The 27,624-nt window shown below is 41.0% G+C and overlaps 1 protein-coding gene across 1 annotated transcript in view; it reads right to left on the bottom strand.

Moving 5' to 3' along the window:
- MYRFL (myelin regulatory factor like) overlaps positions 1 to 27,624 on the bottom strand; it is a 477,269-nt gene that overhangs the window by 383,785 nt on the left and 65,860 nt on the right. Inside the window, 1 exon segment of the mRNA XM_053719216.1 lies at positions 13,875 to 13,960. Within this exon segment, the coding sequence (XP_053575191.1) occupies positions 13,875 to 13,960 (86 nt within the window).

Here is a 27,624-nt window from a genome sequence, read left to right on the forward strand (position 1 = left end):
TCAAGTAACCTTCCTTGGTTATGTTATCTCTGTTGCAGGGTTCTCCATGGATCCTGACAAGTTATCTGCAGTTCTGCAGTGGCCTCACCCAGTTGGTCGTTGGTCTATTCAACATTTTTTTGCCAATTACTATAGAAAGTTTATTAAAAACTTTTCTTTCTTGGTCAAACCTATCACAGACATGACCCGTAAACAGAATGATCCACTCCATTGGTCACCTACTGCCATTAAGGCCTTTGATAGTCTTAAGAATGCCTTTGCTGCCGCTCCAGTTCTGGCTCATCCTAACCCTGTCCTGCCTTTCGTTCTTGAGGTCGATGCGTCTGAGACTGGAGTAGGTGCCCTCTTGTCTCAACGTCCTACACCTGACGGTTCCTTGCATCCGTGTGGTTTCTTCTCTAAGAGATTGTCTCCAGCGGAGAGCAATTATGAAATTGGCGACAGGGAATTACTGGCCATAATTTTGGCACTTAAGGAATGGAGGCATCTTCTCGAGGGTACTAGCGTGCCAGTGCTCATTCTTACTGACCACAAGAATTTAACTTATCTATTTGAAGAAAAACGTTTGACGTCCCGACAGGTCAGATGGGCACTATTTTTGTCTTGGTTTAATTATGTGGTCTCCTACCTGCCTGGTAGTAAGAATGTTAGGGCTGATGCCCTCTCTCGACAATTTTGTCCAAGGAGGAGTCTGTACCTACTCCTGTTAAACCTCCTGACCATATTTTGGCTACCATACGTACTAATTTGACTTCTCCCTTGGGGGAGGAGATCCTGGCTGCACAAACCAATGCACCTCCTGAGAAACCTAGTGGTAAGTGTTTTGTTCCTGAGAATCTTCGATCTAAACTTTTGCACACTTACCACTATCCTAAAGCCGCAGGTCACCCAGGCAAGAACCAAATGATTTGGTCTGTCACTCGACAATTCTGGTGGCCAGGTCTTCGTTCTGATGTTGCTGCGTATGTTGCCTCCTGCTCAGTTTGTGCACAGAATAAGACTCCTCGACGTCTTCCTGTGGGTCTTCTTCAACCTATTGCTAATGGTGAGCTACCTTGGACACATCTTTCCATGGACTTCATTGTCGAGCTCCCTGTTTCCAATGGCAATACTGTTATCCTTATGGTGGTTGACCGTTTTTCTAAAATGTCACATTGCATTCCCTTGATGAAGCTGCCTACCACTCAGGAGCTTGCTTCAATTTTTGCCCGGGAGGTCTTCCGTTTACATGGGTTACCCAAGGAGATAGTGTCAGACCGGGGTAGCCAGTTTGTCTCCAGATTTTGGCATTCCTTTTGTGCTTAAATGGGGATCCAGCTTTCCTTCTCCTCGGCATATCACCCTCAATCCAATGGGGCTGCGGAACAGTCTAATCAAGCTCTGAAACAGTTCCTCTACCGCAACTTGAACCTTTGTGTACCTTCCAATAAATTGGCTCCCCGTTATGCTGGTCCTTTTCGAATACTCCGATGGGTTAATCCTGTGGCCTACGCTCTTGACCTTTCTCCTGCTATGCGCATCTCCAATGTTTTTCATGTCTCCCTCTTAAAACCATTGGTTTGTAATCTGTTTACCACTGTGTTGCCTCATCCCCGTCCTATCTTTGTTGACAACCATGAGGAGTATGAGGTCAGCAGCATTATTGACTCTTGTATGTCCAGGGGCCGTGTACAGTATTTGGTTCACTGGAGGGGCTACAGTCCGGAGGAGCGTTCTTGGGTTCCCTCCTCTGATGTTCATGTTCCCGCCCTCATCTGTGCCTTCCATGCCCGTTTCCCCAATAAGCCTTTTGTCCTCCCAGGGGGGAGGGGACGTTGAGGGGAGGGTACTGTCATGGTTTTCTCCCTGTTGTGTTTGTCATGTGCTGCTGGCAGCCATTCAATTCCTACACTTCCTTTTATGGCCAGACTGGTGTGCATCATCCATGTGAGACAGGATGCAGTCTCAGAATTGTGATGCCATCACTTATTATTTAAAGGGCCTCTGTTCAGTATGCTTTGCCTTTGCGTTGTCTCAGACCTGTTTGTGAGAGTTCCTGTGTATTACCTGGCTGCCTGACGTCCTTCCTGGTTCCTGATCCCTGGCTTGTTCCTGACTCTGCTGTTTCCTTGTTCCTGATTATGGCTCGTCTAACTATTCGCTTTGGCTCCTGACTCGGCTCATCTGACTACCAGCTCTGGTTTTGACTCCTGGCTTGTTATTTGACTTGTGGACTTTTTATTATTTTTTGCTATTAATAAAGGTGTGGTTATTTTTGTACTTCTCGTCTCAGTCTGATTCCTGGCACCCTGACATCATGAAAGTAAATGTTTGGGTTTCATGTCCTTTTAACCATTTGCTCAAGTGATTCCCTTTGCAAGGATTCTGGAATATACCTGTTTCTAGCTGATCTAGCACACAGGGGCCGATTTATCAATGTCTGGCTACAGCGGATCATGTCCGCCAGACATCGCTGAATGCTGTCGGCATTTAACTTTGCACAAACAGTTCTGGTGAACTGCTTGTGCAATGCCACCCCCTGCCAATTCGAGGACAATTGGCCGCTAGCAGGGGGTGTCAATCAACCTGATCGTACACGATCGGGCAGATTGCTGTCCGCCGCCTCAGAGGAGGCGTATAAGTTAAGGAGTAGCGGTCTTAAGGCTGCTGCTTCTTAACTTCTGTTTCCAGCGAGCCTAAAGGCTCGCACGGAAACAGATGTATTTCGGTCAATATGGGGCATAATAAATCGCCCCCACAGAATCTTCCAGCCTATATTGGGAAATTTAAGTCCCCCATTACTATAACTTTCATGGTTATTTTGGTTGTTTCCTCTATTAACAGATTGTCCAGTTTTTCATCCTGTAATGGAGGCTTATATACAGCCCCTATTCTAAACACATTTTTGTCCCCAATTTCCACAGTCACTCAAATACTTTTCACATCATGTTTAGCTTATACAATTTCAGTAACCTTTATATTTTGTTTTACATACAGGGCAAATCCTCCACCTTTCTTTACTACTCTGGTCTTTTTAAATAACTTGTATCCAAGTATGACTATGTCCCAGTCATCAGAATCATTGTACCATGATTCTGTTATAGCTACTAAATCATAGTTGTCCCTAGTCAATTTATTTCCTTAGCTGCAAGCATTTCTGCTCTTGGCACGAATAACTTTTCTTTAGCCCACTTTCTTTGGATATATTGCCAGACCTGCGGTTTGCGAGATTGACAAGGCTAAAAAGACAATTTTCTTGGGTGTCTGAAAATGTATTGATCATCAGTGCCTAAGTCCAAATTCATTCACGACAGTGCATATATTATTTAGCCTGTAATCTGGAACGACTGTTTGTGACCATGAGTTCATTAATATATTCATTTTTGTGAAGGAGTTTTTGAGTTGCATGGATGCTCGTCCCCTATATTAACCCATTCATGGTTGTGTGATCTTGTTTGAGAGTGTCCTAGAAAGATATAAAGCACAAGGCAGCACTGACATGATTTACAGTTTTAAAGTGAAACCTCCCAGTTTCAATCTCAAAAAACAGGTTGTTAACACTCAAAAAGTCATTTTCATGAGCTTTTCTGTTGAAAACTTGATTTTGGCAGTAGGTTTTTTTTTTTTTTTTAATAAAGTTTTTTATTGAGGTTGGTAAAACATACAGAAATCAAAAAGACTTTAACATTACAGGAGCTTAATATGTGTAGCACAATGTAGGAGATGGGGACTCCATTAATATATGAAATAACAAGATATATAACATTTTGGTGTACAATAGAGAGAAAAAAACAGATATCTGTTACAGAATTATAGGGAGACTAACCAATGGGTTGTGCTCTGTGGGCGAATCTTCAGATAAGCGCTCCTAATAGAAGAAAGTAAAGGATATACTATGGTATTGTTAAGTCTAAATGGAAATGACCTCATTTTTTTTTATAATAAGCATGATATTATGATAACTATAGCTCAGGACTGTTAAGGACTAAAGGGGAGAGAGCGCTTATGAAAACTAGTGGTATCTCAAGAAATCGCTTTAGGGGAAATTGGAGAATATATAGGTCCATAAGAACTGTGAGGTGTATAATTGGTGAGCATAGTTAGTGAGCAGAGTGATAAATAAGAGGGGTGCACTGGGCGAGAGCCACTCAATGAGGGGTGGGGGAATATTGTGCGGGTAAGATCTAAATGTAGGAAAACTGCCATTATTACAAAGAGGGGAAAAATATATGTGCAACGTTCCTCTTTTCCCTCTTTTAAGAGCTTAGTTATATTGGAGCAGCTTGCTGAGCTTTTAATTAATAGTTGGAGCTATGTGTAATTTATCTGGAGGTAGTGCATGACTATGGGAGTAAATATGATGGGAGGAGGAGCTCATATGAGTATAATTTATGCTTTGCTATAGTAAGGTGCCAGCAGGTAAAGTGCTGAATTGAGTTGTGCGCTATGTCCCTGTGAGAGGAATTAAAGAGAATATTGCTGTTTAAATCTGACTGTGTAAGGGCTATGAGTAGTTCAGGGACAGATGTGGCGTATCATGATTTACTGGCTCAGCTTGCCTAACCCAAAATAATTCTGTATCCTAATCTCAAAAAAGTGCCTGTTAGAATGAGTCAGTGTGGATTCTGCAATAGGAGATATATGGGTGTAGTGTCTACTCTTGCTTTCGCCTAGGACTGAGGGTATATAGGCTGTATAGTAGTTGAGTGGAGAGATCTTTGTTAGTAGAGGAGAAAAAAAAAAAAAAAAAAGGGAAAAAAAAAGCCATTAGGTTAAATTAGAAGGGTAGGGAATAGTGCAGTGCTTATGGTGAATGTGTGATAGTGAAGTGTGCTAAATCTCGCCATCCAAAGGTCATGTGTGAGGAGATAGCTATACATATATAGATATAATAGAGACCTATTCTTTCCCCATGTCAGCTGCAACAGAAATGTTACATGTCTGAATGAGCTACAATGGGATGGAAAGTAGAGACAGGCTGTGCTAACATATATGGGAACTTAGGATTTGAATAAAATAATAGTGATATGACACTTAGTAAAATATGCCCAGCTGTGAGTAAGCGAAATCAGCCCTACATGTATATTCAAGCATGTAATGATTTGGGTCACCTATCATATATGCAACAAGAACTAAACAGTTAAGCTGGTGACTGATAGTTAGAAGACACCGACAGGGGCACTAAGTTAAATATATGTGAGGTCTAAGGCACAAGGCAAACAGTAGAGTATTAAAAAATACAAAATCTTAACTCGAGTCATATATATTAAACTCTGCTAACATATTGAGAAGGAGAACAAAGCAACTATTAACTTGCGTGAAATACAGCATGAGGTTAGGTCAGGAAGTCTTTTTAATTCAGCCCACACCAGTTTGAAGGCTGTATTGCACCAGGGTGTTATGAGAGGTAAAGTGTGTCTCTCGGGCTAGCGTGGTGGGTGAGTAAGCAATGCCATATAGGGACAGAGGTCTCCAGGTGAAAGGAGGCTCTGCACACCATAGAGGGCCCACCAGCAGTGAAGATGCATGCTCTGAGTCTCGTCCCGGGGAGTCGGCCGCAACTCCCCCGTCAGAGGTCAGAGGCGCGTGATCGGGCATCAGGGCTTCCACGAGGTACAAGGCTTGAGATGTCGGAAGCTGAACATGGCATATGTCTGGAACCAGTGAGGGCTACTTGATACTTGGTGAGTCGGAGCTCACGAGTGGGTCTTTCAATATTTCCTCAGGAGGGGCAGGTGATGTTACAGTTAAGTCAAAAGTGATTCCCCTTGCATCAGTGTTTCTGGAGCTATAGTCCGTATCTCTGTTAAACTTTACACTCTGAGTTGGTGATGACTGTAGTGCCGGGGTGATGTCCTTCGTCAACTCTGTGATTCCAGGGCCCTTGCTTGTGAGACTCCCAATGCCATCCTGGAGATGTGTTCCTCTAATGATAGCAGTAAGATCCGCAAATCCTCCGTCAAGCTTGTTTGCGAGCTCTGTGAATATGGTATGGATGTCTGAGTGCTCCATCTTGGGTCGGCAGTAAAAAGGATCTTGTTAAACCCGGCTATCTGGGGGGGTTAGTAAATTTGAGAAGTGAGGGCCGGCACCAATCTCCATTTCAATCCGGTCTTGAGCTTTAAACAGCACTGCAGTCGGGCGATGCTGATATCAAGGTATTCCTTCAGGTGTTAGGAATCCCATACAGAAGATATAAAGTTATCATTTAGTAGGATTCTGGAGTTATATGAAAACATTGTTGCAGTGAGTCTGGAGCTGTCATGAAGTGCAACCTATCATGGCGCCGGCTAGACACGCCCCTGGCAGTAGGTTTTTAACAAACAATACAATGTAGCATTGTAATCACTCAAGAAAATCAGTTCCCAATTCGTCAGATAAGCAAAAATCTTTTTTAGGAGCCAATAAATTGTGATCGACCCCAATGTGTTTAACCCCTTTGTATCTTTGTATTGTATCTTTAAATGTCTTTTTCAAGAGGTTACTGTGCCAATGCCATCCCTCCTCTTGATTCCGTGGTGTCTTGCATCATATATGCCCAATTATGATTGTAGTACCAAATAAATTCCTTAAAAACATTTTTGTTTGTAATCACAAACCTTTATTAGAATTTAGATTGAATGTAGAAAATAAACATCCTTGATTAAATTTTCTTTCAGATTCTTATGGTCAGGAATGTTCCAATGGCAACATGACCATCCTATAGAAATAATGTGTGATGCATATGGGCATACAGATGGTTTTAAAGGTCAGGAAGGTGATAAAGACAGTAATAGTAATAACCAAATAGTTGGATAGTAATGATCTATATAAGAATATGAATATAGCATCTTTAATTGATTGAGACTATAGACTGTAGACACTTTTAGACTAATCTGATAGTACAAAGCCCTTCCTTATCTTTATAGAAGATGGTGTTTGATAAGGTGTGAAGTTCACTGACCCTTTTTACCTGATGTTACTGACACTGCAACTGCAAGCTCACTTATAGTCAACGATGCTAATTAAAATGCCTTTTTTATTCTTTCACTGTTGAACCATTTCTCACCTTTATTCTTAATAAACATCTAATGTCAGGGGTAGGAGACACCACATAGTAAAGAGAGAGCTCCCCTCGTTACAAACTGGGGTATTATACCACTCTGTGGTTTATGGGGGGTAGCGGTTCTAAAGGTGAGTCCTCAACCTTATTGGACACTGTTCAGGTGCTTAATTGGGGCTAGTGTTACCATGATGACCTGAAAATTAGAGGTGGTTGTAACACCCTTTTTAAAGAAGGGAAATTTCACACTTTTACATTAGAGGTCCCCTGTAATTAAATAATTGAGAGAAATAGGGGCTCTATAATGCCCAATCTGCCCATCCAGTAAAGCGGATGACCCATTAGACTAAGATATGTACCTTTGTGCCTTAGCTGTATTTATTGAAAACACAATCCATCACTAGAAATGACCTTATTTCCAGTGAAGCAGATAACCACTATTTTAACCCCTCATTTGAAAGTTCAGTCTCTCCTTTTTCCCTGTAAACGGTCTTGCTTTAAAAGCCCTCTGTCCAGATGCAGACTCACCAACAAGGAAATCCCTACATCTTCATCACTCATGCACTTGCTGAAAACATAAGGGAATTTTCCCCACAGCTGATGATGGGAAAGAAGACTGAAGGCTCCTTTTCCTGCTGCAATGGGAGGTCCCCAGAATCTGAATTAAATGTGGGACCCCTAGCAGCATGACACTACTATTTTCCACACTTATTTCTTTGTGCAGAGAACAACAATGCGTTGTCCTTGGCTCTCTAGAAGTTAAGTACAAGCAGTTTACATTTTACTAGCTTACTTTGAAAGTAACTGTAATTGCATGTGCACAGTTATACCTAGACGTACCTAGATATTAACTGGTCTCCGATAATCCTACTGGCTGGCAGAGACTAGCGTCGACAAGTCAGACAAGCTTAAGTTGGTTTCTTTAACAGAACAATACCATTTTAAAATGCAATTTAAAATAGCAAGGATGAGATCTTTTATTTAATCATTAATCAGCTGTCATCGGGATAAAGATTCAGTTAGATTTCTGTTATTTGAGTATTTATAAATTATTCTGCACACAGATATGTCAAATGTTTAAGATTTCTTTGCAATCCCTTTTCTCATGTTGCAATGATAAACCAGTAGACCAAGTTTGGTACCTGTCTGCCTTTATTTACTGAAATGCATTTGGTGCTGTCAATGGGCCACACACATTAGCTTTTAATGGAAGTGTTGAACATAATTATACTGCAGAACTTAGCCTGCAACAAATTCACACAGAATTAAATAGAATCGCCCAAAAGTATGAAAACTGAATGTGAAAATAAATGTCTGCCACTACTATCAGGGAAATATATAATCCTTTTTAATTAAAGGTACCATAAATAAAATGTAAATTTTATAATAATTATTTAGGTCAATAAGTCTTAAAGGGCCATAATACCCAAATGAAAGTGATGCAGCATAGCTGTAAAAAGCTGACTAGAAAATATCTCCTGAACATCTCTATGTAAAAGAGAAAGATATTTTACCTCAAAAGTTCCTCAGTAACGACATCCCATTGTAAAGGACTTCTAAGCAGCAAACCAGTATGTCTGTCCCGGGACAGCAGAAGGAGCGAGCTTCCGCGCACACTCATCTTATTTCACCAATCAGGTAAAGGAAGTTTACTATGAAATCTCATGAGAGTTAAGTGAAATCTCATGAGATCACAGTAAAAGAGTTCAGTTTTTTACCTGCAGCTGGGCAGCAGCTGAGTATAACATTTTACACAGAACTTACTCTGGTGAGCTGAGGAAATTGTGAGGTAAAATATCCTTTTTTACATAGAGATGCTCAGGTGATATTTTCCTGTCTGCTTTTTACAGTTATACTGCATCAGTTTCAAGTGATTTAGCATATGAGTATTATGTCCCTTTAATAAAGTTAATTTCACCCTTTCTTTAAGATTTTAGACCTTTGTAAATAATCTACATTCTTCTATAATATTTATTCAGAATTTATAAAGAAGTGTATATTTTTTTTTTCTTAATACTTACTATCCATGTTATAATACAGCTTAAAGGGATATGAAACCCAGAATTTTTCTTTTGTGATTCAGACAGAGCATAGAATTTTACAATTCCTAGATAGCACTCCGGAGCCCCACATTGCAGACAATAGTGCTGCCATCTAGTGTTCTTGCATATGGATAACATTCTTGCAAAACTGCTACCATATAGTGCTCCAGACTTGTGCACACTCCTGAGCTTATGTCCCACTGTTCAACAAAAGATATCAAAATAACAAATAAATGTTGATAATTGAAGTAAATAAGAAAGTTGTTTAAAATTGCATGCTCTATCTGAATCATGAAAGAAAAAATGTGGGACAACTCCAACAATTTTGTTGGTGGGTTGGTGGAGAGGCAAAGTAATAGAATGAAAAATATGACATGTGGTGTGAGTGCCAGTGGGGCTTGTATTATGTCGGCAATTAACAAATTGAGTCATTACCAGAGGGCACAAGCATCTTAGGCTCTTTGAGCAAGTGCTGGGTTTAGAATGCTGGTGCACAGCCTAAAGGCTCGTGGGGAAACAGCTGCATTTGCAGCATGTTAAATCGGCCCCTTCATATAAAGCCAGGGATATTCCCTATATACCCACATTTAGAGGACAGATGAATATCTGAGACAGCCAGTAATCTCATACATATTCTGCTGTACTGCATATTCTTGTGCACACAGCAGATAGATTTATATCCAACATCCACATTACCCAAGCATTTCATTTCTCATCACTTCTTTCAGTTTTATTTAAGGTTATTATACTGATGTTCTCAGTATAACTGAAACTTGGTGGGATGATTCACATGACTGGGCAGTTAACTTAGAGGGGTATACTTTATTTAGATGGGACAGAAATAATAAAAGGGGTGGACGAATCTTCATGTATATTAAACCTAACCTTAAACCTACAATAAGGGAAGATATTTCTGATACAGGTGTCAATGTAGAGACCCTGTGGGTGGAAATAAAGAGTAAATATTACTAGGAACATGCTACAAGCCCCCCAACATTAGTCACCTGGATGAAACTCAACTACTAATACAAATAGGTAAGGCTGCTAATAACAGTGCTGTAATTATGGGAGATTTTAACTACCCTGATATAAACTGGGCCAATGAAACTAGTAATTCAGCTAAGGGGGATAGATTTATAAATGTTCTCAGGGATGACTTCTTGTCACAATTAATAGAGGAGCCAACTAGGAGCAACGCTATATTGGATTTAGTGCTATCAAATAATACAGATATAATATCAACATAGAAGTCAAAGAACATTTGGGTAACAGTGATCATAATAACATGGTCACATTTGAAATATCTTTTCATAAGCAGTGTCTTAAAGGTTTAACCAAGACTTTTAATTTTAAGAAAGCAAAATTCAACGATTTAAGGAAATCATTAAATAATATAAATTGGGACAAAGTATACTCTAATAAAAATACAGAGGATAAATGGATAACATTTAAAACTTTGCTAAATAAATATACATATCAACAAATACCATATTGTTATAAAAATTAAAATAAAAAATCCAATCCAATGTGGCTGAATATAAATGTGTTAAGAGAAATTAGGAAAAAACGTAGGGCATTTAAATTATTCAAAGAAAATAGTACAGACTCAAAATTCCATATTTATAAGGAATGTAACAAAGCATGCAAAAAAGCAATCAAATTAGCCAAAAATTTAAAATGAAAAATTAATTGCAAAGGATTATAAATCTAACCCTAAAAGGTTCTTTAAGTACATAAATAGCAAAAAATCTAAGAAAGACAATATTGGTACATTAAAATGCGGGGAGGGTAGCATGATTAACAGTGACAGGGAGAAGGCTGAGATACTAAATCAGTTTTTTTCTTCAGTATACACAAGAGAGGAACCATTGGATTATACTTTGGAACAAAATAGAACATGCCAGCCCATACCATTAATTGGATTTTCTATAGAGGATATCAGGAACAAATTGGATAATATTAAGGTAAATAAAACTCCAGGCCCAGATGGAATACACCCAAGGGTGTTAAGGGAACTTAGCACTGTTATAGACAAACCTCTACTCTTAATCTTTCAAGACTCATTATCCTCAGGCATGGTACCCAAGGATTGGCGTAAAGCTGATGTGGTGCCAGTCTTCAAAAAGGGAAGTAGGGATGATCCAGGAAGCTATAGACCAGTTAGTCTGACATAAATAGTGGGGAAGATATTTGAAGGGATTATAAAGGATTATATTGATGAGCATATTCGTGTAAACAAGATTATGAGTTCTAATCAGCATGGTTTTATGAGAAATAGATCATGTCAAACTAATCTAATTAGATTCTATGAGGAAGTAAGTAAAAATATATATAAAGGGGAATCAGTTGATGGGATATACTTAGATTTTCCAAAGACGTTTGATACAGTGCCACATGAGAGATTAATGCACAAAATTAAGGGACTGGGAATAGCTGAAAATGTTAGTTTATGGATAAATAACTGGATAAAAGATAGGGAGCAATGAGTGGTAGTAAATGGATCATACTCAGATTGGACAAAGGTAATCAGTGGAGTACCCCAGGGATCAGTGCTGGGCCATATTCTTTTTAATATTTTTTATAAATGACTTGGAGCTAGGATTAAATAGTGACATCTCTATTTTTGCAGATGATACTAAGTTAAGTAAGGTCATTAGGTCAGCGCAGGATGAACTTTCGTTACAAAGGGACCTGCAAAAATTAGAAGTATGGGCAGGTAAATGGAAAATGAGATTTAATACGGGAAAATGAAAGGTTCTACATTATGGAAGTAAAAATAAGCAGGCAACATATTATTTAAATGGGACAAGACTTAGCCAAACACAGGAGGAAAGGGATTTGGGGGTAGTAATAGATAAAAAGCTAAAGATGGGTGCACAATGCAGGGCAGCAGCTTCAAAGGCTAATAAGATACTAGCATGTATTAAAAGAGGCATTGACTCAAGGGAGGAAAGCATAATTCTGTCACTATATAAAGCCCTGGTAAGACCTCACCTTGAGTATGGAGTGCAGTTCTGGGGACCAATAGCAAAAAAAGATATTGCAGAACTAGAAAAAGTTCAGAGAAGGGCCACAAAGCTAATAAGGGGATTGGAGAATTTAACCTATGAGGAGAGGCTAGCCAAACTGTGTCTGTTTTCTTTAGAAAAAGGCGCTTAAGCGGTGACATGATTACTTTATATAAATATATTCAAGGCCCATATACAGAGATGGCAGAAGCTCTGTTTATTCCAAGAAAATTGTTTGTGACCAGAGGTCACAATTTAAGGTTGGAGGAAAGGAGATTTAATCTCCTGCAATGGAAACGTTTTTTCATTGTAAGAGCAATAAAATTGTGGAACTCATTACCAAAGGAGGTACTGAATGCCAATACCCTAGATACATTTAAAAAAATATTTGGATACATTTCTGTCTATAAACAAAATTCATGGTTATGATTGCTAGCATTAAATGGGTCACAGAGAGAAGAGAAAGCGGTGCTGCTGCAGTACACTTCCGCAAGGACCGGGGTGAGCGTGCCAGACCAAAAACAGGAGTGGGGTGTGTAGAGCCAACCAAATAGCGGAGGACAACCGCTAAAAGACTCAGCAAGAAACGATAAAATGTAAAGCTGCTGAGCAACAGGTAAAAAAGAGTTTATTCCATTAAAAAATATAACAAGAAGACACAAAATAACAAGGAGGGTAGTTAGCCATCTAACATGTTTCGTGCTAATAAGCGCCACCTTTTAGTGGGATTATTTAAGCTTAACTGGAGCTTTTTGTATATATTTTAGATTTGTATAGGTTGAACTCGATGGACTTTGGTCTTTTTTTCAACCTCATCTACTATGTTAACTATGTTAAAAGTAAACTTATTCAAGAAGAAAAGCCTGAAAGACCTTCCACACTAAGCACTTTAATTCCAACAGGTCTGTTTCTTTATGCCTAACTCTTACAGTAAAGCTATAAAACCAAGTGAGCCTTATACATATCTTTGCTATGTTATTGCTATGAATTCATAAGAGTTCATAACTTTGACGTAAAATGATCTGTTTATATTATTGCATTCTTGCAAATTCCAATTATTCACAAGACATGCATTGTAAAGCAGTGAAAGGTTCAGGAGGAAGATGGGACTTTGGCTCCTTTATAATAAGCAAGGTAAGAAGATCCCTACACTTGTTTCCTATACCCGACCTAATTAAACTCAAATTACTTACTCCAACTTTACCACAAATTAACTTCTCACTGTTGCTACAAGAATAAACCATTCTACAAGGGCAGACAAGAAGCCCTCATTGGAATCTGGGGGTGGGGGCAAGAGGGCAAACAGCCCTCCTGGAATTTTTCTCTTCATATCCAATTATATATAAATTAGAATTTGTTAGTATTGACATCCTTATTATAAGAAATGTTTTTTTGTCCCCCCTGCAAAATTTTTTGTCTTTTTACTCTCACCTCGAGACTGTAAGCTCTTCAGAGACGGGACTTCCTCCTTTTGCATTAGTTTTCATTGCCAAGTGTAATTGTTATCTATGCCTTAATGGTCATGTACTCAGCACTGTGGAATACAGTCAAGCCAGCAGCGGACCTGACGCAAAAACATTTTTGCCGCCCCCCCCCCCCCAAAGATAACTCAGTACTAAGCAACAATGAGTCAAGCTTTACAAACACTAATTTATCCTTCAAAAGCAATGCCCCAAAACTATGCCCCAAAAAACAATGCCCCAAAACTATGTCTTTAACTGTTTCATTAATAAATCTAAATGATTACAACATGTCAGTGACAATAATATTGTATTAGTGCATAGTATACAGAGTTGTCCTTACTTTGCCTTGCATCCATATTCCATGTCTGCCAGTTCTCTACTTCTTCCAAATGTGAATACTTCCTTTTCTTAGGTGAAAAAGAAACCCTTAAAAATAATTATATATTTAGTGTTGTACTCAATCACATAATTAAAGTAGCAGAATTTGTAGACAAAAATAAATGTAATAGATGTTTGAAATAATGTTTTATGAATACAGTTATCTATCATATTAAAATGTGTAAAAGAACATTATTCAATAACAACACAATGCTTCATGTAACAAAATCTAAGACTTTTCAAATATTTCGGATAGATTACGAGTCTTGCGTTAGGGTTAAAAAGCAGCGTTGAGAGGTCCCATGCTACTTTTTAACGCCCGCTGGTATTACGAGTCTTGAAATGACAGGCTCATCTCTCACTTTTTTGGCCAGACTCGGAAATACAGCAAATCCACTTACGTCAATTGCGTATCCTATATTTTCAATGGGACTTGCATAGCGCCGGTATTACGAGTCTGACCAAAAGTGAGCGGTAGACCCTCTCCTATCAAGACTGATACCGCATTTTAAAGTCAGTAGTTAAGAGTTTTACACTGCAACGCCGTAGCATAAAACTATTAACTAAAGTGCTAAAAAGTACACTAACACCCATAAACTACCTATTACCCCTAAACCGAGGCCCCCCCCCACATCGCAAACAATAAATAAATATTTTAACCCCTAATCTGCCGAACTGGACATCTCTGCCACTATAATAGATGTATTAACCCCTAAACCACCGCACTCCCGCCTCACAAACACTAGTTAAATATTATTAACCCCTAATCTGCCGTCCCTAACATCGCCACCACCTACCTATATTTATTAACCCCTAATCTGCCGCCCCCAACGTCGCCGACATATTAACATATTAAATGTATTAACCCCTAAACCTAAGTCTAACCCTAACCCCCCTAACTTAAATATAATTACAATAAATCTAAATAAAATTACTACAATTAACTAAATAATTCCTATTTAAAACGAAATATTTACCTATAAAATAAACCCTAAAATAGTTACAATATAACTAATAGTTACATTGTAGCTAGCTTAGGGTTTATTTTTATATTACAGGCAACTTTTTATTTATTTTAACTAGCTACAATAGTTATTAAATAGTTATTAACTATTTAATAACTACCTAGCTAAAATAAATACAAAAGTACCTGTAAAATAAAACCTAACCTAAGTTACACTAACACCTAACACTACTCTATAATTAAATTAATTACCTAAACTAAAAACAATTCATTACAATTAAATAAAATTAACTAAAGTACGGAAAAAAGCCCCACTAAATTGCAGAAAATAAAAAATAATTACAAGATTTTAAAACTAATTACCTACTCTAATCCCCCTAAAAAATAAAAAAGTCCCCCAAAATAAAAAAAGGCCTACCCTACACTAAATTACAAATAGCCCTTAAAAGGGTATTTTGCAGAGCATTGCCCCAAAGTAATCAGCTCTTTTACCTGTAAAAAAAAAGTAGAAATACCACCCCAACATTAAAACCCACCACCCACACAACCAACCCTACTCTAAAACCCACCCAAACCCCCTTAAAAAAAACTAACACTAACCCCTTGAAGATCACCCTACCTTGAGAAGTCTTCACCACACCGGGCAGAAGTCCTCAACGAATCCGGCAGAAGTGGTCCTCCAGACGGGTAGAAGTCTTCATCCAACAGGGCAGAAGTGGTCCTCCAGACGGGCAGAAGTCTTCATCCAGATGGTATCTTCTATCTTCATCCATCCGGCACGGAGCGGGTCCATCTTCCAGACTTCCGACGTGGGGCATCCTCTTCAAACGACAGCCGACGACTGAATGAAGGTTCCTTTAAATTATGTCATCCAAGATGGCATCCCTTCAATTCCAATTGGCTGATATAATTCTATCAGCCAATCGGAATTAAGGTAGAAAAAATCCTATTGGCTGATCCAATCAGCCAATAGGATTGAGCTGGCATTCTATTGGCTGTTCCAATCAGCCAATAGAATGCCAGTTCAATCCTATTGGCTGATTGCATCAGCCAATAGGATTTTTTCTACCTTAATTCCGATTGGCTGATAGAATTCTATCAGCCTATCGGAATTGAAGGGACGTCATCTTGGATGACATCATTTAAAGGAACCTCCATTCAGTCGTCGGCCGTCGTTTGAAGAGGATGCTCCACGTCGGATGTTTTGAAGATGGACCCGCTCAGCGCCGGATGGATGAAGATAGAAGATGCCGTCTGGATGAAGACTTCTGCCCGTCTGGAGGACCACTTCTGCCGGATTCGTTGAGGACTTCTGTCCGGTTGGGTGAAGACTTCTCAAGGTAGGGTGATCTTCAAGGGGTTAGTGTTAGGATTTTTTAAGGGGGGATTGGGTGGGTTTTAGAGTAGGGTTGGTTGTGTGGGTGGTGGTCTCTCTCCCCCCTCCTCTTTTGCTCTCTCTCCCCCTCTTTTGCTCTCTCTCTCCCCCCGTCTTTTGCTCTCTCTCTCCCCCCCTCTTTTGCTCTCTCTCCCCCAACCCTCTTTTGCTCTTTCTCTCTCCCCCCCTCTTTTGCTCTCTCCCCCCTCTTTTGCTCTCTCTCCCCCCCTCTTTTGCTCTCTCTCTCCCCCCTCTTTTGCTGTCTCTCTCCCCCCTCTTTTGCTCTCTCTCTCTCCCCCCCTCTTTTGCTCTCTCTCCTCCTCTTTTGCTGTCTCTCTCCTCCTCTTTCTCTGTCTCTCTCCTCCTCTTTTGCTCTCTCTCTTCCCCCATCTTGTTTGCTCTCTCTCTCCTCTCGTTTGCTCTCTTTCTCCTCTCGTTTGCTCTCTCTCCCTCTCTTTTTCTCTCTCTCCCCCCTCTCTTTTGCTGTCTATCTCCTTCCTCTCCTTTGCTGTCTCTCTCCCTCCTCTCCTTTGCTGTCTCTCTCCCTCCTCTCCTTTGCTCTCTCTCTCCCCCCTCTTTTGCTGTCTCTCTCCCCCCTCTTTTGCTCTCTCTCTCTCCCCCCCTCTTTTGCTCTCTCTCCTCCTCTTTTGCTGTCTCTCTCCTCCTCTTTTTCTGTCTCTCTCCTCCTCTTTTGCTCTCTCTCTTCCCCCATCTTGTTTGCTCTCTCTCTCCTCTCGTTTGCTCTCTTTCTCCTCTCGTTTGCTCTCTCTCCCTCTCTTTTTCTCTCTCTCCCCCCTCTCTTTTGCTGTCTATCTCCTTCCTCTCCTTTGCGCACTCTCCCCCCTCTCCTTTGCGCACTCTCCCCCTTCTCCTTTGCGCACTCCCCCCCCTCTCCTTTGCGCACTCTCCCCCCTCTCCTTTGCGCACTCTCCCCCCTCTCTTTTGCTGTCTCTCTCCCCCTTCTCTTTTGCTGTCTCTCTCCCCCCTATCTTTTGCTGTCTCAGTGTCTCTCTCCCCCCTCTCTTTTGCTGTCTCTCTCCCCCCTCTCTTTTGCTGTCTCTCTCCCCCTCTCTCTTTTGCTGTCTCTCTCCCCCTCTCTCTTTTGCTGTCTCTCTCCCCCTCTCTCTTTTGCTGTCCCTCTCTCTATCCCCCCTCTTCTGCTCTCTCTATCCTTCTGCTCTCTCTATCCCCCCTCTTTAGACCTATCTCTTGGCAAGCATCTGACCACGCCCGTGTCACGTCAAGCCACGCCCATGTCACACTGACCACGCCCGGCGTCACGCCCGGCCACAACGCACCTGCGGCCACGCCCACTCTGCACCAGGTCAGTTGGAAGGCCAGGTGTGTTTGTCCTCGCACGCAGTCTCTACTGCGCATGACAGCTTCGGACAAACACACTTGGCCTTTTATTATAAAGGATTATTTATTTTGTCTCACAATTGTGGACTTTCCCAATCCTGCAATAACTGGAAGTGCATAATGCAGACTTCAAAGCCTAATATTGCAACATTCTGCACAGACGTTGTTTGCTAGTGACTCATTTATAATTAATCATAACTAGTCTCAGCAGAGGAGATAATATAAGAAAAGTTTTTGTCTTTTTAAAGAGAAACCTAGGTTATAACAAGGTGGTGAATCTACGTATTATTCTCAGGCTAATCTTTGCTTGGATACATCCTAATTTCAAACTTTTTTAATGTTTAGGGGGATATTTATCAAGCCGTCAACTGCAAATACGCTGGAATTCCGCAGCGTAATTGTGGCGAGCTTCAATCGACCTAGTTATCAAAGCCTACAGACCGGCAAAAGTTGAAATCTGTGACATAACATACGATCCGCTGGTCTCAATCCGACACAGCTCGATGCTTACGTCATTACAGATGTTCCGAATACACATTCTGCACTATTTGACACTTTTTAAAAGTTATCAAATAGTTAACCGGTGCGCTCGCGGCTATTCTGGCCCAGCGTACCTGGTTTTCAATCCGCCACCCTGGAGGCCACAGATGCCATAGGAATCAATGGAAGTCTGAAAGCAGTGAAAGCTTATGTTTGATGCTGCCAGATATCCCATTGATTTATATGGTAGAAAACCAGTAACGTTTACACCTAACATAAGCCCCAAGTCTAAAACACACCTAATCTGCCGCCCCGACATCGCTGCCACCCACATAATGTTATTAACCCCTATCCCGCTGCTCCCGAACCCGCCGCAACTAAATAAATGTATTAACCCATATTCCGCTGCTCCCGGACCCCGCCGCAACCTAAATAAAGTTATTAACCCCTATCCCGCGCAACTAAATAAATGTATTAACCCCTAAACCCCTGGCCTCCCACATCACTACCACTAACTAAACCTATTAACCCCTAAACCGCCAGCCCCCCACATCGCCAAAAACTAAATTATGCTTTTAACCCCTAGCGGCTTGTTAGGTTTAGGGGTTAATAGCTTAATTTAGTTTATGGCGTGTTGAAAGTAAAACGTTTTCGCTTGTTCGCTAACCCAACGTGCGCAAAAAGCGGAAGTTAGAATTTCGAGACTCCATTAACGTATTCCCCCATACACTGCAATGAAGCACTAAAGGGGAAAAAATCTAACACCCTTACTCACACGCAAACCCGATCGCATTTTCTCAAGTGCGCTAATCCAACACAAAATATTAATATTTTGCCTTCCAATGTTCTTCACATAGAATATGTCCTATTTATTTATAAATGGATATTTTTTTAAAATATCTGATTTTCGGCTAGATTACGAGTTTTGCGCTATACCGGGTGCGTAAATAACACAATAAAATGAGCAGTATCACACTCTCCATAGCGCTGCCATTACAAGTTACTGAAAAACCTCCTTGTGCTGTGCGGTATGGTGCACATTGGATTGGATTCAGACTTGTTACCTTTATTTCCAATATGAACATCAAGGGCGCGATCCGATATAGATCGTAGTTTGCGGCGCAAGCAAGGGAACCCCCGCTGCCCGTAGTTTCAGCTCGCAACTCGAGCTATCCAATATACCCCGCTGGCAATTGCTAAAGTGCCGTAAGTCGGATAAACTAGCGATGTCCAGAAATCTGCGTAAGTACAAATTTCTGGAGTCGCCAGTGACTTACGGCACTTTAGAAACTGCCGGCGCCTACAAAACCTGACTAAATTATTAAATCTCCCGTACTGTCTATCACGCCTCCCAAACTTAGCCCGACACGTCTAACCCTCTATCCGCTATCCCCCCTCTCACTCCTAACAATAAAAAATGTATTAACCCCTAAACCACCACTCCCGGACCCCGCCTCCACCTAATAAAGTTATTAACCCCTAAACCGCCGCTCCCGGACCCCGCCGCCACCTACATTACCTACCCCCTAATGTGAGCCCCTTACACCGCCGCCACCTACATTACCTACCCCCTAATGTGAGCTCCTACCCCGCCGCCAGCTATATTAAAATTATAAACCCCTAATTTAATCCCCCTACCCAGCAGCCAGCTATATTAAAATTATTAACCCCTAATCGAATCCCCCGACCCCGCCGCCAGCTATATTAAAATTATTAACCGCTAATTTAATCCCCCTACACCGCCGCCAGCTATATTAAAATTATTAACCCCTAATTTAATCCCCCTACACCGCCGCCAGCTATATTAAATACATTAACCACTAATCTAATCCCCCTAAAGTAATCAGCCCTATTACCAGCCCTTAAAATGGCTTTTTGCGGGGCATTTCCCCAAAGTAATCAGCTCTTTTACCAGCCCTTAAAAGGGCTTTTTGCGGGGCATTGTCACAAAGTAATTAGCTCTTTTGCCTCTAATCTAAATCCCCCTACACCGCCGCCACCTATAATAAATGTATTACCCCCTAATCTAATCCCCCTACACCTCCGCCACCTATATTAAATAGATTAACCCCTAATCTGCCCCCCTACACCGCCGCCATCTATATTAACTATATTAACCCTAATTATATTAGGGTTAATATAGTTAATATAGTTATATTATATATATATATTAACTATATTAACCCTATCTAACTCTAACACCCCTAACTTAATTATTATTAAAATAAATCTAAATAATATTAATAATATTAACTAAATTATTCCTATTTAAATCTCAATACTTACCTATAAAATAAACCCTAAGATAGCTACAATATAATTAATAATTACATTGTATCTATTTTAGGGTTTATATTTATTTTACAGGTAACTTGGTATATATTTTAACTAGGTACAATAGCTATTAAATCGTTAATAACTATTTAATAGCTACCTAGTTAAAATAATTACCAATTTACCTGTAAAATAAATCCTAACCTAAGATACAAATACACCTACACTATCAATAAATTAATTAAATAAACTACAAATATCTAAACTAAAATACAATTAAATACACTAAACTAAATTACAAAAACAAACACTAAATTACAAAAAATAAAAAAAGATTACAAGATTTTTAAGCTAATTACACCTATTCTAAGCCCCCTAATAAAATAATAAAGCCCCCCAAAATAAGAAAAATTCCCTACCCTATTCTAAATTACAAAAGTTAACAGCTCTATTACCAGCCCTTAAAGGGCCTTTTGCAGGGCATGCCCCAAAGTAATCAGCTCTTTTGCCTGTAAAAAAAAAACACAATACCACCCCCCAACATTACAACCCACCACCCACATACCCCTACTCTAAACCCACCCAAACCCCCCTTAAAAAAACCTAACACTAAGCCCCAGAAGATCTCCCTACCTTGACTCGTCTTCACCCAGCCGGGCCGAACTCTTCATCCAATCCGGGCGATGTCTTCATCCAAGCGGCAAAGAAAAAGTCTTCCATCCGGGCGATGTCTTCATCCAAGCTGCAAAGAAGAAGTCTTCCATCCGGGCGATGTCTTCATCCAAGCGGCAAAGAAGAAGTCTTCCATCCCGGTGATGTCTTCATCCAAGCGGCAAAGAAGAGGTCCTCCATCGGGGCGAAGTTTTCCTCCAAGCGGCATCTTCAATCTTCTTTCTTCCGACCTCCGACGCGAAACATCCAGCTGGCCCGACGACTGAAAGATGAATGAAGTTTCCTTTAAACGACGTCATCCAAGATGGCGTCCCTCGAATTCCGATTGGCTGATAGGATTCTATCAGCCAATTGGAATTAAGGTAAGAAAATCTGATTGGCTGATTGAATCAGCCAATCAGATTCAAGTTCAATCCGATTGGCTGATCCAATCAGCCAATCAGATTGAGCTCACATTCTATTGGCTGTTCCGATCAGCCAATAGAATGCGAGCTCAATCTTATTGGCTGATTGGATCAGCCAATCGGATTGAACTTGAATCTGATTGGCTGATTCAATCAGCCAATCAGATTTTCTTACCTTAATTCCAATTGGCTGATAGAATCCTATCAGCCAATCGGAATTCGAGGGACGCCATCTTGGATGACGTCATTTAAACTTCATTCATCTTTCAGTCGTCGGGCCAGCTGGATGTTCCGCGTCGGAGGTCGGAAGAAAGAAGATTGAAGATGCCGCTTGGAGGAAAACTTTGCCCCGATGGAGGACCTCTTCTTTGCCGCTTGGATGAAGACATCGCCGGATGGAAGACTTCTTCTTTGCCGCTTGGATGAAGACATCGCCCGGATTGGATGAAGAGTTTGGCCCGGCTGGGTGAAGACGACTCAAGGTAGGGAGATCTTCTGGGGCTTAGTGTTAGATTTTTTTAAGGGGGGTTTGGGTGGTGGGTTGTAATGTTGGGGGGCGGTATTGTGTTTTTTTTACAGGCAAAAGAGCTGATTACTTTGGGGCATGCCCCGCAAAAGGCCCTTTTAAGGGCTGGTAATAGAGCTGTTAACTTTTGTAATTTAGAATAGGGTAGGGAATTTTTTTTATTTTGGGGGCTTTGTTATTTTATTAGGGGGCTTAGAATAGATCTAATTAGCTTAAAAATCTTGTAATCTTTTTTTATTTTTTGTAATTTAGTGTTTGTTTTTTTTGTAATTTAGTTTAGTGCATTTAATTGTATTTTAGTTTGATATTTGTAGTTTATTTAATTAATTTATTGATAGTGTAGATATATTTGTAACTTAGGTTAGGATTTATTTTACAGGTAAATTGGTAATTATTTTAACTAGGTAGCTATTAAATAGTTATTAACTATTTAATAGTTATTGTACCTAGTTAAAATAAATACCAAGTTACCTGTAAAATAAATATAAACCCTAAAATAGATACAACGTAATTATTAATTATATTGTAGCTATCTTAGGGTTTATTTTATAGGTAAATATTGAGATTTAAATAGGAATAATTTAGTTAATATTATTAATATTATTTAGATTTATTTTAATAATAATTAAGTTAGGGGTCTTAGAGTTAGATAGTTAGATAGATAGTTAGATAGGGTTAATATAGTTAATATATATGATCTCTGATGAAGCGCATGTGAGCATGCGGGAAACGCGTCAGATCCAGCCCTGCACACTGTGACTGTGTATCTCACTAAACTGTTCATTAAACTAACCACTTTGGAAAACAGAGCCTGCAGTTCCTCGTTTTTCTTTCTTCCAATACTATATATATATATATATATAATATATATAATATAATAACGATATTAACCCTAATATAATTAGGGTTAATATATATAATATAATAACTATATTAACCGTAATATAATTAGGGTTAATATAGTTAATATAGATGGCGGCGGTGTAGGGGGGGCAGATTAGGGGTTAATCTATTTAATATAGGTGGCGGCGGTGTAGGGGGATTAGATTAGTGGGTAATACATTTATTATAGGTGGCGGCGGTGTAGGGGGATTTAGATTAGAGGCAAAAGAGCTGATTACTTTGTGACAATGCCCCGCAAAAAGCCCTTTTAAGGGCTGGCAATAGAGCTGTTAATTTGGAGGCAATGAAACGCAAAAGGCCCTTTTAAGGGCTGGTAATAGGGCTGATTACTAGGGGGATTAGATTAGGGGTTATGTATTTAATATAGCTGGCGGCGGTGTAGGGGGATTAAATTAGGGGTTAATCATTTTAATATAGCTGGCGGCGGGGTAGGGGGATTAAATTAGGGGTTAATAATTTTAATATAGCTGGCGGCGGGGTAGGGGGATCAAATTAGGGGTTAATAATTTTAATATAGCTGGCGGCGGGGTAGGGGGATCAAATTAGGGGTTAATAATTTTAATATAGCTGGCGGTGGGGTAGGAGCTCACATTAGGGGGTAGGTAATGTAGGTGGCGGCGGTGTAAGGGGCTCACATTAGGGGGTAGGTAATGTAGGTGGGGGCGGTGTAAGGGGCTCACATTAGGGGGTAGGTAATGTAGGTGGCGGCGGTGTAAGGGGCTCACATTAGGGGGTAGGTAATGTAGATGGCGGCAGGGTAGGGGCTCACATTACGGGGTTATACATTTAATGTAGGTTTGCGGCGGGGTCCGGGAGCAGCGGTTTAGGGGTTAAATACTTTATTAGGGATTGCGGCGGGGGATCGCGGTTGACAGGTAGATAGACATTGCGCATGCGTTAGGTGTTAGGTTTTATTTAGCAGGTAGTTTAGGGAGCTACGGGGCTCCAATACACAGCGTAAGGCTTACTACGACTGCAATTTGTGGCGAGGTGAAAATGGAGTAAGATTTCTCCATTTTCGCTACGTAAGTCCTTACGCTGTATATTGGATACCAAACTGCGCGGGTTTGGTATACCTGTTTATGGGCCAAAAAACTATGGCCGAAGGCAGAAATATACGAGCGTAACTTCTAGGTTACGTCGTATATGTGATACCAAATCAGCGCAAAATTTGGCGTCGCCGGCTTTTGCGGGCGACGCTGCATATCGGATCGAGTACCAAATATATACAGCTCATTTTAACAAACATCTTACATGATAGAATTCGAACTAGCAGTGGTGTGTATTACATCTGTGAAGACGTAAATTGTGTTATACAAGCCAATACTGACTCTCTGAGCAGGTGTGGTGTATAAATACGGGGGCCTCACAGCATATCTGTGTATGCCCATGAAAAACAGTAATAACTTTTATTAGAAGCAATTTTGCCTAAAATATTGTTAGTACATATAATAGTTAGTACATATTTCTGCCGCATTTGCCCTCTATCAGTATCATCTAGTAGATTAATCTAAATGTATCAGCTGATATTACAGAGAAGCAATGGATGTGTTATTATGTTGGCAAAGCAAAGGTGGCAGAGCACAATATTTTTAAAAGTTACAATACTTTGTTTATGTAAGTACCCACATATACATAGTTGCCAACATTTGAAAATAATTTCCAGGGACGCTTTGCAAAAGAGCCACGCACATTTATGGTTTGCTTAGCTCCGCCTACTCAGATCAACCCCATACTGATTGCTTAAAGGACCAGGAAAGATTACATTAAACGTTCATGATTCAGATAGAGAATGTAATTTTTAAATTCACTCTCTTGGGTACTCTTGGTAATAAAGGATATGTACATATCCTCAGCAACAGCAATGCACTACTGGGATCTAGATGTGGACTTGTGGCTACACACATTTGTCTTTTGACATTGGCTCACCCTATGTGTTTAGCTAGCTCCCAGCAGTGCATTGCTGCTCTGGCACTGACTTTAGTTATGTGTTTAATTACTTGCAGGGCTTATAAACATGGTTATTTGCAAGTAATAGTGCAATAAGAAATTTGCTCTAACATATTAGAGTATTTTCTATATGCACTGTTATAATACTTTAACCCCTTCACTAGTGATGTCGTGAACTTAATATTTTGCGTTCGCGAACAGCGAACGTCCGCAAAAGTTTGCGAACGGGCGAACCGCCATTGACTTAGGCAGGCAAATTTTAAAACCCACAGGGACTCTTTCTGGCCACAATAGTGATGGAAAAGTTGTTTCAAGGGTACTAACACCTGGACTGTGGCATGCCGGAGGGGGATCCATGGCAAAACTCCCACGGAAAATTACAAAGTTGATGCAGAGTCTGGTTTTAATCCATAAAGGGCATAAATCACCTAACATTTCTAAATTGTTTGGAATAACGTGCTTTAAAACATCAGGTATGATTTTGTATCGATCAGGTAGTGTAAGGGTTACGCCCGCTTCACTGTGACAGACCAAACTCCCCGTGTAACGCACCGCAAACAACCGCAAACAGTCCATTTGCACAACCGCAAACTCCCCATTTGCACAAGGTTGGATACCAAGCTAGCCATGTCCTGTTCCTTGTCCTCAATGATGTCATTGAAGGTCTCTTCCTCCACCCAGCCACGTACAACACCAAGGGTCCCCGAAAGGTGACAACAAGCCCCCTGGGACGCCTGCTGTGTTTGGTCTTCCACCTCCTTAAAGCCACCTTCCTCCTCTGACTCCTCTTCTTCAGACTCCTCTCTCTGCGTTGCCTCTCTCTGGGTTATTATAAGGTGTGTTAAGTAGTACTATTCCTATCAGTTTAATCCATGTATATGGCATGGATTTTAGGAACCGGGAGATGGAAAAAGATGCTTGGTCGGTCCTCCTACTTCAACTTTGGGGCACTGCGCGTGCAATCTAATGTGCCACCAGATAGGAATAGTACTACTTAACACACTACTCCTATCAGTTTAATCCATGTTATGTGCCTTTTTTATTGGTTTGGTTTTTCAAGCCACAGTGCTGCACCAGAGGCCAGAAAAATTAGGCATGTACACATGCCTGAAAAATTAGGTATTGTTGCAGCCGCTGCTGTAGCAGCGGCCAGAAAAATTGATGTTTGTTTCCCAGGCAGAAAGTGCCCTAAAACATTGTGGCTTGAACCCTAGTTGGTGGCGGATAAGTCACGCAAGTCATCCGGCATTCAAAGATAAAATACAGCACCGTAAGGACCAATTTTTAGCCCAAGGCAGCTCATCTCATCAGGCCTTTTTTACTCGAATGTATCGCCCAATGTCAGTCCCTTCGGGATCCATCCCTCATTCATCTTAATAAAGGTGAGGTAATCTAGACTTTTTTGACCTAGACGACTTCTCTTCTCAGTGACAATACCTCCTGCTGCACTGAAGGTCCTTTCTGACAGGACACTTGAAGCGGGGCAGGCCAGAAGTTCTATCACAAATTGGGATAGCTCAGGCCACAGGTCAAGCCTGCACACCCAGTAGTCAAGGGGTTCATCGCTCCTCAGAGTGTCGAGATCTGCAGTTAAGGCGAGGTAGCCTGCTACCTGTCGGTCGAGTCGTTCTCTGAGGGTGGACCCCGAAGGGCTGTGGCGATGCATAGGAGTTAAAAAGCTCTGCATGTCCTCCATCAACAACACGTCTGTAAAGCATCCTGTCCTTGCCGGCGTGGGAGTCGTAGGATTACTTTCACCTCTTCCCCTGTTAGATTCCCATTGTGCTGTGACATCACCCTTATTCGCTGTGTAAAGCATACTTTTTAATTTATTTTGGAACTGCTGCATCCTTTCCGACTTGCGGTAATTCGGTAACATTTCAGGCACTTTATGCTTACACCGGGGGTCTAGTAGCGTGGACACCCAGTACAGGTCGTTCTCCTTCAGCTTTTTTATACGAGGTTCACTCAACAGGCACGACAGCATGAAAGACCCCATTTGCACAAGGTTGGATGCCGAGCTACTCATGTCCCGTTCCTCGTCCTCAGTGGTCTCACTGAAGGTATCTTCTTCCCCCCAGCCACGTACAACACCACGGGTACCAGATAGGTGACAATGAGCACCCTGGGATGCCTGTTGTGGTTGGTCTTCCTCCTCCTCCTCAAAGCCACATTCCTCCTCTGACTCCTCTTCCTCACAATCCTCTTCCAGCGTTGCCGCTGGTCCAGCAAGCGATGCTGATAAGGCTGTTTCTGGTGGTGATGGTGACCACAACTCTTCCTCTTAACGCTCATCTACGGCCTGATCCAGCACTCTTCGCAGGGCACGCTCCAGGAAGAAAACAAATGGTATGATGTCGCTGATGGTAATTTCGGTGCGACTGACTAGGTTTGTCACCTCCTCAAAAGGATGCATGAGCCTACAGGCATTGTGCATTAGCGTCCAGTAACGTGGCAAAAAAAATCCCAGCTCCGCAGAGGCTGTCCTAGCACCCCGGTCATACAAATACTCGTTAATGGCTTTTTCTTGTTGGAGCAGGCGGTCGAACATTAGGAGTGTTGAATTCCAACGTGTCGGGCTGTCACAAATCAAGCGCCTCACTGGCATGTTGTTTCGCCGCTGGATATCGGAAAAGTGCGCCATGGCCGTGTAGGAGCGCCTCAAATGGCCACACACCTTCCTGGCCTGCTTCAGGACGTCCTGTAAGCCTGGGTACTTATGCACAAAGCGTTGTACAATCAGATTACACACATGTGCCATGCACGGCACACGTTTCAACTTGCCCAATTTCAATGCCGCCACCA

This window comes from Bombina bombina, chromosome 6, assembly GCF_027579735.1.
Source record: "Bombina bombina isolate aBomBom1 chromosome 6, aBomBom1.pri, whole genome shotgun sequence".
NCBI lineage: Eukaryota > Metazoa > Chordata > Amphibia > Anura > Bombinatoridae > Bombina > Bombina bombina.